This window comes from Coturnix japonica, chromosome 1, assembly GCF_054131305.1.
Source record: "Coturnix japonica strain WE chromosome 1, WE-NBRP24, whole genome shotgun sequence".
In the NCBI taxonomy this organism is placed as follows: domain Eukaryota; kingdom Metazoa; phylum Chordata; class Aves; order Galliformes; family Phasianidae; genus Coturnix; species Coturnix japonica.
In genome coordinates, this window is record NC_140663.1 from 56,909,151 (window position 1) to 56,925,973 (window position 16,823).

At 37.8% G+C, this 16,823-nt stretch overlaps 1 protein-coding gene across 2 annotated transcripts in view; it reads right to left on the reverse strand.

Moving 5' to 3' along the window:
* Nucleotides 1-10,655: 10,655 nt before the first annotated feature.
* PTN (pleiotrophin) overlaps nucleotides 10,656-16,823 on the reverse strand; it is a 67,895-nt gene continuing 61,727 nt past the window's right edge. For both annotated transcript variants that reach the window (XM_015866610.3, XM_015866621.3), the window contains exon 5: nucleotides 10,656-16,782. In XM_015866610.3, coding sequence (XP_015722096.1) covers nucleotides 16,730-16,782 — 53 coding nt within the window. In that variant the 3' untranslated portion in view covers nucleotides 10,656-16,729. The remainder of the gene's footprint in view (nucleotides 16,783-16,823) is intronic.

Sequence of the window (16,823 nt, forward strand, 5' to 3'; positions counted from 1 at the left end):
TTCCACTGATACAAATTCAGATTATAAATAGAATCACTCTGAATGCACAGATGCCCTTTTTCTGTTTCCTTTCTGGAAACAGTGTGGCTTGCTGGCAAGGAAATCAAAATAAATAGCTCATTTATGTCAAATTTGGAATCTGAAAATGTTGTAATTCCTGCCATTTAGGCAATTCTAATAGTTTTACAGAATCATTTAGGGATAGAGACACAGCTCATGCCAAACTGCAGGCATCCAGCTGAAAAACAGGCTGTGCAGGACAAGATTTCACTTAAATCCCCACGGGAAGGTGCTTGTAATCAACTTTATTGAGGAATCCCTCCCATGCAGAATAGTGTGTAGGAGTCATTTAAGAATAACAGAGATACAGAAGAGTAGAACAACAACAAAAAATATTATATGAGGATTATCTGCCTCAAAAAATCTTTGTCAAGTAGCTATAAATATAACAGCTTGAAAACTGGTGTAAGGCTGATACGTGATGTTTCACCATGCCAGTGGCAAGGTTCTCCCTCAGGCTTAGAAGAGAGCAGGGTAAGAGGAAGATGCTGAGAGGTTGGAGCAGTCCTCACCTTTATGCTTTGCAGCAGCAGGGCACACTGCTTGGTTCCCTATGTATGTCTCCAGGCACAGGTCTGGGCTGTCTGTTTTATTGGCTCCCCTTGAGCACTTTCTCCCTGACATTAGATTGTTGTTGGAGGGAAAGTGAATGACAATGCATTTTAAAAAGATAAGAGATTCAATGGGTTTATTATTAACACCAGAAATATTACAAAAAACCTGATAACAAATAACCATGAAAGAGCTGGAGTCCAGCTAGCTCGTCATGCTGCTTCCATCTAGCCAAAACTATTTGTGCTCTCCTTGCTTTCTGTTAGGTCTTTGCCTGTTAGTCCCCCTGCTATAGCTAATACATTTTGCCTTTTTCTGTCCTGAAGACAACAGGACTGTTTATTACTGTTAGAAATCGAGCATTAACCAGCTAAAAAGATGTCAGTGAGGCAGTGACCAACAGAACCTAGTGAAAGAATTAGAACAGGGCACATAAGGCAGTGTCCATCCCTAGATTGCATCTAACGTGAACTCATCAACTACACCTTGCAGACTTCCTAAGTCACAAATAATAGCAGCTTTAAATGTGCATGAGTAGCTCACTTTAGATCATTTCAGCATGTCTCATATAGCACAGTGCTTAGCATGTTGACCAGTTTGTGGAACAGAAGCCCTGAGTTTCCTGCGGATCTCCTGCCACTCATTCACAAACCCCAACTCTGTAAAGACACTTCTCACTGTTACCTTCTCTCCAATATATTTTTCTCCTGCTTCTATGTACACAAAAGCTGTGCTGATGGCTCCTGCTGCATTTCTCCACTTTGTTTTAGATTTACCCTTTATGTGCATCTGACAGCTCTTGCACTGGAGCTACTAGGTTAGGTTTCCTCTGGAACAGGTTTCCAACTGGGATAGGTTTCCAGCTGGCTTCTTTGTCTAGGTGGTAGTTATACATACGGAGCAAAGTCAATAACAGTATCCTACACTTTGTACACTGAATATATGAAAAAATATTGCTTGCATATGCTGTATGTAAAACAGACGTCTCCAGCACAGTCTCCACTTGTGCCAGTTAGTGAATGGACTTTCTGAGATATCATTATCACAAATATCTGATAAAGAAATTAAGCATTTCCACAGGTATATCTTTGGGATCTTATACCACATCCCCACAGTCTCCTACTGGCAGTGAAAAGACCTCTAAATCAGAATAGAGAAAGAATAGAGATTGCAGACTGAAAATATTAGCTGTATTTCTCTTCACCACACTACTTCATCTCATAACAGTCTGCTCTTTAAATGGAGAAAAAAGCTGTGCCAAATGATGCTTGTAAACACTATGTCACTTACAGAGAAGCCTTCCCATGGGATGCTGTAGTTGGGTAAAGGAATATCCCTGATTAGGTCAAATCCAAGCATTTTCCAGAGAGCATTATGCATCAAGCTGTCTGAAGCATTGCTTAGGGCTCTTCCATACCAACTTCCCAGAAAGACAATTAACATCAGTTCTTTGTGAGTCATGTTTTCTTTCAGTCAAATGGAAAATAATAATAATGATAATGATAATGATAATGATAATAATAATAATAATAGTTTTCCTTCTAAAATATTTCAACACAAGCAGTTAAAGGGGAGTACGGAAATTTTTAATTTAGAGTTCATACAGATGAAGAGAATGAAGAAGAGCTTCTAGCTCCATCCTGCGACTACTGAATATGTTTCATGGAGCAGCCTCTCCTGGTGAGGTGAAATAGACTGCAAGTAGCTTGAGGAAGCGTGATATGTTATGACAGAGAGCAGAGCATTGGAGCAGAGTTATCCCACCAAAGAACAGTGAGTTAAATTCCCTAAGCTCTCGGTACAGTGTGAGCCTGACACGTTCAAGCCTTCCCTGGATGTTTACACATACAAATGGTACTAAAGAAGCAGAGTTTATTTCAGCTCTGTGTTCCAAGCCAAAAGGTATCTGCAATTCATTTTCTTGCCCATTAAAGTCTCTGGATGCAGAGCTATTAACTGTTTTGAGCAGTAGCCTGTCTAATTTTATGAGTTCTATTTAGTGAGACTACCTGGCAGACTATATAAAAAACAAACTTCTCAGAAAAATTTGCTTTCACTGGCAGTGCATTACAAGAACTATATAAGTATAGGAAGAATACATATCCTGTATCTATACAGCTTGCCTGGAGAAATGTCTTTGAAACTGTGGACTAAGCCTGAAAGCTTAGTTTTCTTTTGCTTCATTTTCATTGCATGTATTGCTGTGAATTTGTCATTTCTCTCACGTAATGTTCATTCAGAAGTTCTCAGCTTTCTCCATTACTCAGCCGCGGGTTATCGCTTTTGTCACTGCAGTGGAATGACTACACCAACCATATCCACAGACTGCCCAACTCCATTACTACCACATGGCTGGGGTTCAAGGCTCTTTTCTGTGAACAGATAGCTGTGATTTCTAGGAACGTCACTTTGGTACTTCCCAAATGACAAGCTGGTTGACACTATAGAAATCCAGATTCTTACACATAGAATTGTTTCTCTTTCCACAGATATGGTGTGAAGTGTGCTTTCAGGTTTAAAGGCAGCTTTATATTCTGCACTATCTATTGCTGGTAGAAATCTGCATATGATGTCTTTTTCCTATCACTTTCTCGATCTCCATATGCTTCTACCATTGGTTTCAAGTGTCTCTTCTTTCTGCCATCTGACAATGTAAGAGGAAGCAGGAAAGGTCACAGAGAAAAGTCATTCTCCTGGAGTTCTGAAAATCTGAACTGCCTACTCCTGTCAGAGAGCTGGGGAGACCTGCTGATTTCATAGGATAGAAGCCAAGCCACTTTTTCACACTTGTGAAGACAGAGGTTGAAATTCAGACATCTCACAGGAATCATAAGCTATGCTTTTTTTGAACTATATACAAAAAAGTATTTCCACAGAGACTTAGCATCACTCAAGAATGCAGTCTTTTGTATGAGATCTTGATAAGAAGACAATTAGCAGCCTTAATTTGTTCCTGTTGCTTGATTTCTGTATGCAAGTCCCTCACTGAGGCAACAGTTAGCTTACAAAGGTACCATTACATGCTGTGCTAGAGATCAGGCTTGCCATCCCTGAGGAAAGCGGCACTGCAAGTCTGTAACCACATTATGATCATTTTTCAGGTGCATGGTACTCTTTGGATTATGATGACAAAATTGCTTGAATAAATTTATGTAATTACGTTTCCAGTTTCCTGCTCACTTGCGCACAAAATAATCTACAATTCCTGCTATTATCTTTAAGGATAAAGTATGTTCTTCTGTTTTCCTTGGTTTTCTCCCACCACAGATTGAAAGCTTCAAATACATTCAGTAAAAGAGTTCTTCCATCACTGACTGAGCCAGACCAAATGCTGAAAACCAGGTGCTTTTTCCAAAACACATTACAGTGATGGAACATTTGTTTGCTTTATGATTTCTCATTTCCTTTTGGCTTAACCTCTCTGTCTCACCTCTTGTGCTTTATATTTCAATGAGCTGTTTGCTCAGAGAATCTCCATTTCACAGTTTCTAGAAAGATTCAACCAATTTTACTCATAAAACCTCTCCACAGGTGAAAGTGTTGTATCAAAAAAGCAAAAGCTGCACCAGCAGAAATTATAGTTCATGGGAATTTGCAATTCACACACGAAAACTGAAACATTTTTAAATTACTCTATTCCACAGTGAGTCGCTTCTAAAGAAAGGAAGAGAAATGAATGACATGATTAGAAGTTTGCCAACTGCCTAGGCCTCCCCACTTCTTCAAACAAGTCACATCTCTTGAAAACTACTGATTGATGAAGCCCACACCAGATGCTACCAGCTCTGATTCCCACATCAAATACCATACCAATCAACTGACTACAGAGGTTTAGATCTGTGCAACTGAAAAGATTACTGCTATTCTGCTTCTTGGCCACATTTCACCATTTCCAAGAACTTTCAGCACTAATTGACAAAGATCCTGGCAGAAAATAAAAAAATAATAACAAACAAACAAACAAATAAATAGGTCAAATTCTGTCTCAGATCTCTAAAAAGCTGAGATAGATATCTAAAAAGCAAAAGGCTGGAGAATAAGTTTCTTTACCTCGTTTGTAGTGGAAGGCAGAGCTTGCTATTTTCACTGGCATCTGATTCGCAAAAACCACAAGTCTGTACAGATTTTCAGGTTTCGATTTAGATTTTCTAAGTTATCTGGGGGCATACATAATGTGATTCTAAATTGCCTCCTGATCTGAAGCTGAAAGTTTCTCAGGGTTTTGTATTGAGGGTACAGCTCACCTACTCTAGCTCTAGCTTAAAGTTCAGAGTCTGATATTTCTAATTCACTTGCTCTAAAACCTCAGAAGTGCCCAGCCAGCAGGGAATATTCTCAGGGAAACTGGGAATGCTAAGGTTGTATGGATTCAGTCATGGCTTCTTCAACAGAACTGGGAAGTAAGTCCCTTAATTCAGCACATGCTTCAGTTCCACTAGTAGGCAGTTCGGTCCCTAGCGGCAGTAGTTATCCTAGCCAGTATACTGCGCCTATTGCAGAAAAGAGGAGGAGATTGGTTTTGGTTTTGATTTTTTTTAATATTCTTAGGCTACTACAGACTATTATTAAAAATAATAATAGTAATTTAAAACAAACTTAGCCTTTCCTTTCAGAAAAGACATGATTTGGCTTTGAGACAAAAACATTGCCAAATTGAGACATGTCAAGAAAAATGTGTCAAATTTATCACCCCTACCCATCAGCTCTGACTCCTGTGCTCAGTTCTGATTTTCTGAAGCCCCTCTGACAGTGTCTGCTGCCCCAGAGCAACAGCACAGCCTGCCAGTCACAGCCTTCAGCTTCCATCCTCTTAATGCTCACACCTCCCACCTGTCACTAAAAGCATAGATATAAATACATGGTTTTGTCCTGGCAGAAGCTCCCACATGCCAGGCATTTGGCTTGGAGCTCCTATCATGTCAGCAGCTGATATGGGTATATGGGGAAGAATGCCTGGCTGACAAGAATTCGCCTGTGCTGAACAGAGAACAAGCAAGCAACTGCGATGTGGATGTCAATAAGAGGGGCCTGTGTACACTGTGATAATTTCATAAAAATCTTACGTAGTCCAATTCAGCTGAAGTATTTAGAGAGATTTTTGGTCCAGATCAATCTTTCACACACACACACACAAAAAAAAAAAAGTTGTTAGGATACCAGTTTTAGGTCTCTCAGGAGATGCTGAACGTGTTGTGGGATGAAGCCTTAAATCCCTCAGTGGGTGATTCTAGATAAGCAGTCATTCCGCAGACCTGTTCCCCAGCCATCCACTTCTCACTCCACAGCCTGTTCCTTCATGCTTGTTTCCAGGAATTATTGGCCTGCTGTTGAGAAATGTGGCTTTGCTCTGGTTCCCAGAACAGCCATGAAAGAAGTGGGGGCATCAGCATACTCATGTGCATTCATCTGGGGAGAGAAGCTTCCCATCACACCTGCTGTGTCTCACAAAGGCCACAGAGCACAGCAAGGGCTCAGCTCCCCCAGCTCCACAGGAGGCAGAGCCTTCACCCAGCCTCCACCCTGCTCCTGAGCCAAACCACTGAACAAAAGCTGAGGCTTTCTCTCTGCCTCACTGCCATCACCAGGGCCAAGAAAGAGGTGCTGAGATCTCCTGTTTTACCTCTTTCCTGCATTCCAGCCCCATTCAGAGTTGTGTTACCTGGGCAGTCCTACCTCCGCAATCTGTGACAAGAAAGAATCACACTGGGACATTTACTGCCACAATACAAGATTTTAGTTCATTTGCCTTACACTTTTTGGCCTCTGTTACCATAGTTAACACCTCTTCTTTTTAAAATTCCTAAATTTGTTTGTAGTGCTGGCCTTGAGTGTTGCAGCTTGCTGTCTTAATGGAAGGGAAAACTACAGGTAAACCTCAGATCAGCTTAATATCCTTAATTTCCCTAAGCTCCTTCCAAAGCTAGCATAGAGGGAGGCTCTTCATGACATCTTTCAGATTTGTTAAATTAGCCTACCACTTGGAATCACCTTCTGAACATACTTGTCATGCTCCATTGACTACAGGGGGAGCCTATACACAACCTGAGAGATTAACTCTCCACCTTGTACACAGTGTTGGTGGGTACCTTGCATTGACAAACTGCTTAGAAGTTTTTGAATTGAAGGTGCTAGCTGAGAACATATTACTAAAGTACTGTACAAAGCGGAGTAACGTCTGTTAAAATTATTGTTTTTTATTGTTGTAAAATCATTGCTTCTTCTACTAACACAGATGTGTATTTGTGGTTTTAAGGTTAGAGTGTTTTCTATCTCTCCATCTGCTTCAGGGACTTGTAGCATAAATCCTACAAAGCAGGAAGGTGGCTGTCTTTTCAATTTTTTGTTCCATTTGTTTTTTTCCTCTCCATGTTTGTTCTTTTTTGTGCCATTTTATTGTGACCCTGTTATTAAGGTTGCAGGACTGAAATATAATATACTTGTCTTTTCCTTCTCATGTTGATAGATAAAAGGGTGGATTATTTAGGGAGCTTTCCTGATAAGACAGCAAGTAGCACTGATGATACACAGGCGCAGCCCTAATTCAACTACTTACAAAACAGTCTTTATCACAAGAGTATGTTTTGTCTTCTTGACACTCACTTGTGCAGGCAGCTTGTTGGATCCATATCATCAAGGGAGGGCAATGGCAAAGCAACCAGTTTTGTACTTCAGTTTAGTTAAGGACAAATTATTCTGTTCCTGTCCTTGTCTTTTTATGCTGGAAAGTGTCCTGTGGAATCAGTAGGACTATCTGCAGCACATAAAGTGCAGAACTTCATAAATTGTTACAGGACTGAGATTTTATATGGTTGAGAATATTTGCTATATCACGAATGTCAGGACTCCAAGCTGGAAATTAGCAGCCTCACATTCAGAGCATATCCAAAACCAAGTCTTGAATTTGACACAAACCTTTTTTAATATCTTACCTCAAGATGAAAGAAAGAATCCCTGGCTTTTCTTTCAGCCTATTCAATCCCCTGACAGGTAACTCTGCTTTGGAAACAAGGTGCTTATGCAACTTAGTATGGGCTCTTTTTCATTTTTTATCTCTGGCATGCATACCTAGTTTGTTGAAGGAGGGAGGAAAGAAAGGCATACAGTTATAGAGATAGGAGGAAAAGCAGAGATAAACATGGGAAAGAGATAGAAAGAATTATACAATATACATTTATAAAAGAAAGAAGGTGCAAATTGGGAGGATGGGAAAAAAAAAAAAAGTGACACAGAGAGAGAAGGAAAGAAAGAAGAAGAAAAAAAAAAAAAAAACAAAGAAAGAAAAAGAGGAAGAAAGTCCAATTGGAATGAGATTGACCTTAAGTGCTGTGAAAAGAAAGTGCAAGTGGGTCCATTCCTTCAGGCTGGAGATTCCCTTTGCATCCCCACACAGCTGCCTCATTGGACTGAAGTCCACAGCGCACCCCGAAGTGGCACCAACCATACTTGAGTTATGCTGAGCCCCATGAGCACCTGTGGTGCTACTAATTAATAACAGCAATACAAGAACTAATGTAGTAAAAAAGCCAGACCTTAACAAATGAAAAAGAAATGTATGTTTAATATAGAATTACATGGGCGCAGAAGTCTTCAATTATTAATAACAGGCTTCTGAAGTTGTACAAAGGGGTTAAAAATATATTTCTAAAATCAGCATGTATCTGAAAATGCCATAGTATGCAAATTAATTATCACTGTTACAGAAAGATCTTTTCACTCTCCTCCATCCCTAGCATACTGCTTTTCTCTTTTACTCTCTCTCTAGAGCCCCCAGTAACACTTAATAACTACTATATAGCTATCAATGAACTAAAAATGTTTAACAGTATATAGTTTCTTATTTTATTGTTTATTTGAGAGGGAAAGTAAGTGGTCTTGAGAAGTATTATCTATTAAACAGGAACAAAAAAAATTGTTACTGACCTTTTCAGATCCAAGCTACCATCTTTTGCTCCTGGGGTAGGAACAGAAGGAAGCAGAAAATTAAAAGAATTACAGTGCAACTAATAAGAAGAGACAGAATAAATGCAAACAAAAATATTCTTTGCCAATGGAGACAATAGTTTCCATGGTGATTGTATAGCAATAAGACCATCTATAACTCCAGAGCTATTTTTTGCCACTGTATAAGAGACTGTGTGCATGCATATACATTTTTGTGTGTATTCTTGCATGCAAAAGTGTTCATGCATGTGCACATGTATATTTGTAATTTATGTAAAATCTTGTTTAGGAACAGGTCACATATAGAGGTCTTTTTAAAGGGAACTTCTTAGAAAATGAGAATTTATAACAGATTTGTGTTTTGCTATAAAACTAAAGAGTTCTGTCTTTCGTTTGGATTTTTCTAGTGATGATAAGTATAGGCTAATGGGTAAGATAATCTGAGAGAAGAAATCTTCAAAGGTGGCTTCCCTTATCACCATGACAGAGGACAAAGGGAAAGAGATGAATTAAGCTGTGGGAAAGCTTCATCTTGAGTGTGAACACTTTATTGGTCAAAATCTCCATTCTGTGCAAAAATCAGGTGCTGTTCTGTCATTTAAAAGGCAATGGATGAACTGTGTCTATGTGTGTGTACATATGAATATTATGCATTAAAGTTTTAATCACAGTTCTACCCTGTATAGCACCAGAAGGACAACAAATTGAAAACTCATTACTTCAGCTGTAGTAGCACATAAGTTGAGCTCTTATGGTTTTACAACTCTCAAAGAGGCTTCCACTCTGCCAGTGGTACTTTTGAAGGCATATCTTCTCCCACTCATCGCCGATGCTCCTCCTTGCATCCATAGAACTACTACATGAACCACCACTCCCAGAAGTTTGGGGCACAGAGTGGTAGCATCAGAAGTTGACTGTCTTCTACCTGAAATCTTTTCCATTCATGTACCCCAAACATAACAAAAATAGGCTATGTTATGACAGAGATGGCCTTCTAAGACCCACCAGAAGCAACTAAGGCAACCCACCAGAAAACAGCTGACTCAAAAGCTCTTTGCAAAACTTGTTTAAGGCTTAGTCGGTATTTAGGAAGTAAGGACATGAAAATTCGGAGACCTGTGCATTCTGTGTGGTGGAGCTCTGGAAAGCTGAGGAAGACTTGAGATAGTCTTCAAGCAGCTCTGACTTACTGACAAGATCCAGATAGCTCTCAATTAAGAAAAAGAGCGTAGAATATAAAAAGGGAATTCAGATTTTCCTTTTGTAATTAAACAACAACACTCAGCCTTCTTTCCAAAGGTGGGGTTTAAGTTGTTGAGTCCATTAATGGTTTGAAGGATGCTCTATCAGTTTTTGTATCTTATAAAAGCCTACTTTCCCCCAAACAATTTCTGAAGATTGTGTAAATCTCCAGGCTTGTAAGTGCTATGGAGCATCTCCCTCTTTTGACAGTGAGTGACAGAAAGCTTTATAAGGAAAATTTTGTTCTTTTGAAATTTTAACTAATGCTTCAACATATCAATAACACATCAATAAAAGACAGCAAGAGATATGGAAAAGAAATGAAATGAGATTTGGGAAAAAAACAAAAATACACAAAAACCAAGGATATTAAAATAAAAAAATAAAAGAGAAGAAATTATCACACAATGAACATTACCTGAGTTTCCTCATCACTTATTGTAGTCCATTAATATAATTTAATATCTTTGCTCTACTCCTGAGGTTTAATCATCTCTAACTAAATGTACAGTCATTAAAACCACTGTTAAACAGCTGAGCACAACGAGGCTGAGAACAGTTTTCCCACCACTTATCTGGTAGAATAATTATAAACTAAATGATTCCAAACTCCTTATATATGTAACCCATTATTTTGCCTATGTTATACCAAATGAAATAGCTATAGTGAAAAAATAAATAAATAAAATCATTTATAGAAATGGTACCTCATGTGAGTTTGGGCAGACAGCTTTCAGTACTCCCAAAACAAAGAGACATTTTCTGCTAGAACTGGTTGCTGGCAGATTTCTTCCTATAGATTTGAACTCTTTCTGATTTTATAGAAATGACGAGTGCAACAACCAAATGATGACACCGTGTTCCTGTGTATTAGTTTATTTAATTTTTTATCGCCACTAAGAGCAAGTAAATTATGTTGATACAATTGGTAAACATATACATTCGCTAGAACCTCCCACAATCCCACAGAGCTAAAGGAAACATTACGGATGTTACAGGATTAATGCTTTCATTCTATAATATGGATATATGGCTTTCATACAAGTTTTAAAAAATTGAAAAGGTAACACACTACTAGCTTACAAAATCAATATACAAACTGGAAAAAATAAAAGAAAAAAAGAAAAAGAACAGCATAAAGAACATAATCCATGAGAAGATATATAGAACTGGTTTAATAGATATATACAGTATTAGAAATCCATTGAACACAATACTCAGGCTTTAATTTGTTTGTTTTTTTGTGGTTTTTTTTGACTTTCATTTCTTCTCTTACTTAGCACCCAAACCGCAGGTATCAAGAGTACTTCTGTTTTATTTATTTTTAATTTTTTTTTTTTTCATTTCTTTATTTTTTCCTCACTTTTTCTTTGCAAAGAAAAAGCCTTTTTCTTCTTGGGTTTTTATGTTCACACTTAATCAGTTCTTCAACTTTGAAGCTTTGAATAAAGCCCTTCCATGTATTTACTGTGACAGAAGAGAATGTCACTTTGATACTAAGTCCTATTGGCCAGTTTGTTGGTGGGTGTTTGCATTTTCCTTGGGCACAGCTATCCTTAAAATAATATGCTGGGGAAGAGAAGAAACCTGACTCTCCAGCCTATATACTACACTTTTATTTTAAAAACAAAAACAAAAACAGAACACAGGCCAAAAGTTCTCTCACTTCTGCTTTAGCTTTAAAACATGGCAGCACTAGTTGCGAGTCACATTTTGAGTTATGGATGCACTTTTGAAATATAATTTTGCTTCATTGTATATGGATCTTCATACATATTCAATATATATGAGTGTATATTTGAAGATGCTGAGTTTGACTAACATCCTGATGAGGTGGTTCCTAGCTCCAAGAAGCAGCAGTAGTAGCCTGCATCTGCTGCAAATCCCTTCAGTGACCACCACAGAATCTGGACTACCAGAGCCACTTTCTTCAGCTGTAATAACCTAGATGAACTATATAATTATAATATAGGAAGTGTAATCAATCATCCATTGAGAATAGTTAGATAGTGTCTGGTTGCCAAGTAGATTAGGCTGTGGGAATTCAAACAGTGTAATTAATTAAATGAAGTTGGCTAGGGGTGAGACAGCACTGCAGAGGCTATTCATTTTCCTAGCTTTACATCACAGTGTTCAATAGTAAAGCTTTTGTACGGTCTTTAACTTTGAATGACTTTCCAAAATAGGAATACTTGGAGAGTCTCTATTTTGTTCCATCAGAAAAAATCACACATTGGACTCATGCTTTCAGTTTCATTGTGATTTCAGATATGTACTTATTTTTAGCAACTTATGATGTCAAGACACTTCACATTCAAATGGAAAACTCTGGATATTATAGAGGGCTTGCACAGACCTACCAATGTTATGAAAAAGAATATAGCTGAGTTCTCATGTTTTCCCTGAAATATCTCATTTCTTCTCAGGTCAGAGTGATGGGACCACAAGGCAGAAGAGTGGCAGAAGGGGAGCATTAGAAGAATTATTACACCTCATTGTTTAGTTTTGATCCAAAAGTACATGAACATTTCTGTTTCTATGAAAAACACTATCTAGACCTCCTCCAAATTCAATTATCCATGGATTATAAGAGGGTCCTTCCACACTCTAATTTGCTCAGACAGCACTCCCTATACATGAAGATCGATGCACCATGTTTCTTCATTTTAACCAAAAGGTATAAGAGAATGCATTAGGAAATGATCCAACTTCTTGCTCTGCTTATGTATCTTAGGGGCTCTTCTGTTTGAGAGTAGCCATTCTTTCATCACTCTCTACTCTTCACTGTATGTGATGAATTTCTTTTCCATAAGAAGCCTCACTCAGGTTGGTCTATGACAGAGCAAACCACCCTCCCAACAGATAGAATTGATTTGCTCATTCTTATATTTCTTTGTTCACTGCCATCTTCTGATGAACACATATTCACTGTTTCATTTATTTTTTGTGTTAGAAGATCACAATAAGAGGTATCTGATGGTAGGGGCTTGCTGGGACTGTTTTACAACTAGTCAGCAAGTAGTGAAGAATGTATCCTTTAGCATTAGGAAAGATCAAAAATGTCTGCAGAGGTTAGGTGGGAGGTAGATTTCCTTATCAAATCTGTTGGAAAGCCTACTAATAATATCAAAATTAGGGGTGAGTGGTGGAGGGCAGCAATAGGTGCAATCTGTCCCCATACAGGACAGTATATAGTCAGAATTTTGCATAGGATGCTCTCCTAGAGAGTTTTAAAAGATTGAATAAGAGATGTCTACCCTCATTCACATGCTTCCCCTTAGCATGAGAATCTGGGAGATGTAAATTAGTATTGTGTCATGTCAGAATGGTGTACCTGAACAATATTTAGCTTTGGAAAATCGGAAGTTTTACATTGTTAATGTTGTTGCAGTGCAATTTCAATAGCAACTGAGTACAAAAAGTATATTCATGCCTAGGAAGAAATAACAAATTCCTAGACTGAAGAAAAGCCAGACTGCCTCCTCATGGATGCCTTCTTTTGAGGATGGAGTGGGAATCCTCCATATTTTCAGTAACACCCTATAGTCGCCTAGTTTTCATTAAGGCACAAATAAAGCAAAGCCGAAAAGCAAATGTGACACCAAGTAATCCTGCCTTCTCTAATCAACAAAGAAGCAAGAAAAAGAAGTTTGCATAAAATGCTTCTGATGGTATTTCCTTCTTCTTGACATAGGCCCTGTGATCAATGCTACACTGTCGATATGTTTTATAATTATCACTCCTGTATTTCTGCTTATTTTTCTCCTTTGAAAAAACAGTACAAGTAGTAGTATAATTAGAAGATGAAAACCAGAAATTAGTATTTACCTGAATGTACAGCAAATGTCTTCCCCTGCTGGGGCCTTACTCTAAAACATAATTTATGCTATAGTCTTGTTGCACTTAATAGTCTGTGAAATACGCCAGGCTGACAAGCAATGATTCTCTTTCAATAGTGGCACTTCTGCCAGGAGACATGCCAAAGTGTTAAAAAGCTCCAGTCCTCAAATACTGATTTAAATCAAGATAGAGACAGGCCTAATTGCTTGGAAGCATGGCTCAGCTTACATAGAGGAAATAGTGGGAGCTATACTCAAACTACCCTAAATTTAAACTTGCTGAAATCCAGAGACTGGATGCAGAATCACCCTTTTCTGGTGTTCAGCAACTCACCTCTCTTTTCTGAGCACTTAGATCTCCCAGAAAATGGTTGCCATTTGAGTAAAGTATGATGTACACATGCTAACAATAAGATGCAAATATAGACCCAGATGTGTGTTGTTGAGAAGTACAGAGGAAGTCTTCCTATTTCACACCCTTTGCTCACAGGACTGTTGTACTTTCTGCTTGTCCTAGCATGATATTATATTTGTTTGATTCTTTGATTTCTGTAAACTCTCTCCATGGAGGCCATACACTACCATTGTAACAATGGAAATTTGACTGACCTCCTTCAAAAACTGTCAGGAATGTTTCTTTTACAATCCAGATGGGCAGCTAATTGTAAGGGACAAAAGGTGATGGAGGAATCATAGAAAATTTGTTTTCTTTTTACTCACAAAAGTAAAAAACATAAGTCATATCTACAGTTTGCTAATGGAGAGTCATAGTGTAAGTCTCAGCATCAATCCCAAATCCTGCCAGCTCCCTCTGAAATGTGGATTAGATTAGCTCACGGAAGAAAATGGTGCAACAGTGTCTACACTCAAAGTTGAACCACTTCAAGTGAACTGATGCAGCATTTAAACAGACAAACCTTTGGTGAGTGAAAAAGTTTCTTCCTCCCTTTGTCGTCAATCAGATCTACCAATTCATTAGTTCAAGTCTGAGGCATAAGCATAGGCAGAACTGATCAGATCATAAAATAAAACAAAACAAAAAACAAAATGGAAAAAAAAAAATAGCACCCAGCATCACCCGAATAAATGCCTTTTTGAATTGCAACTTATCATTTTGGGTTTGGTCATTGCACATCCACCATATATGGAACATGAATTATATCACTGTCTCAGGTATGTCTAATAGTATAGTTAAAATTACAAGGACATCAACAAAGACTGCAAAACACACCAAAATAGTCTGAGAAATACTTGTGACTAGTCTATCTTGAGCTACATGCAGCCTGGCTTCAGAAGGGTTTGGGAATGTCTACAGAAGGACTTGCCTCACTGTAAGTTCAGATCAGCTAAAGTCCACATGTGAGAGAATAAAAGAGGACAAGCTCTGCTTTTTTTAATTTTTATTTTCTGCTTAGAAAAGGGAAGTGAGAAGATAGATAGACCAGTAAAAGACTCTGCATTTCTATAAGCTAATTCCAAAAGAGCATTGTGATTTACCCAGATGATTGCACCCTGATGCAGCTTCACTAAAGTCAATGAGTATCTGCAGGAGCAAAAGAGAAACTATGGGAGACTTCCTGTTGACCAGCAGGCAAAGCCTGAGCGAAGCTTACTTCTTGTTTACCAATTTTTTATAATTTTTAAATGGTGTTTTTTAAAAGAATTTGAAAGCTGAAATGCCATAGGTTTCTTCTAATTTATCTGGTCTAAATGTTGTTTGGCTTGTAAAAAAATCTTTTACCTGAGGATATACCAACTCATTGCAAGATCTTTTTTCTCCTTTGTGACTTTTCTGAGGACTCATTATCATTTGATATATGTAAAATCAAACATACAGAAAAACCAACAGGTTTTATATTTTCTTTTCCCTTTTTGAGTTAAAAACAAAAATGAAGTTAAAAGAAAAATCTACCTTTATGGCTAAGATTTTCCAAGGTGTTTTTAATTATTTAAAAATGGAAGAAAGTGAAAGGTACCATCTTGATATTTCACTTCTACTTTACCGATAGACAAATAAACCTAAAAAATAATTTCATTCCTATTTATTTCAAGTCTCATAAAATGTCCCTTTTTTGGTCAGAAATATGAGCCATCTTAGATAGTTTCCTAACTGAATCGTTCTGTTACTTCCCATAGGCATAATTTCTATTTTCAACCAGCTATAGTTAAAATCAACAGGAAGATTCCCACTATAAAAAAGAGAGTTGGGTCAGGCAGAATAGCAACAATTTAAATTAGATTTTTGTGAAAAAGATATTCTCCATTCGGGGGGGGGGGGAAGAAAAGAAAAGAAAAGAAAAAAAGAGCTTTTGTAAGTAAAACATTATCATTCACCAATGTCAGCATAGTAAAAGAGGAAAAAGAGTTTTGCTATCCTTCCACTTAGATATTTTTGTAGAAAATCTCTTTTCTATAAAATCCTAAAAACTGAAGACCCTGCTACATCAAACCACTGAATGATCTTACAATTTTTACTGCCAGGAACCAAGATACAAATGCTACTGTTTTTCATACAGTCTATAACAGTTTGGAATGAACATTCTCCACACACAGAAAAAAATTCTTTGCCTGCAAATGCTCAACAAAATGTCCCCATCCTCTCCTTAAACAAATAACTTCAGTTATCCAGATGTTACAACTTAAGAAACAGTATTTGTTTGTTGTTTCAGACATACAGTCCTAATGCAGGAGTCCAACCAGACTCCTGTATCCACACAGGGTACCACTGGGTTCAGCAGGGCTCTACACAGGTTCAGATTCTGCTTGCATGGAGTAGTTACAAGGCTGAGACCTACAGCAAGACTTGAGAAAAAAATATTTTAAAAACTTCTACACTGTTCAGTATGCAATAGACAGAATTTTCTAAATGAGTTTGGAGTCCTTTATCACAGGCCTCTAAAAATTGTTGTTAGGGTTATACATCAAAAATACTAAAGTAAATAAAAAAGAATATTTTTTGTCTGTGTTTGCTTGTTTCCTTCTATTGTACCATTAAGCTATAAATAATTTTAGGATAGAATGCCTAGGTATAAATGAAACTGTTAACCGATCATGTTTGCTGATGTCCCTTTCTCACATTGCCCACATTGGCTCCATTAATCCAGCATCTTCTCTTGTTTCTTGCCTTCCTTTTTCTTCTTCTTGGATTCTGTCAAGACAATAACCACAAACAGTCAGCATCTAAAAGTC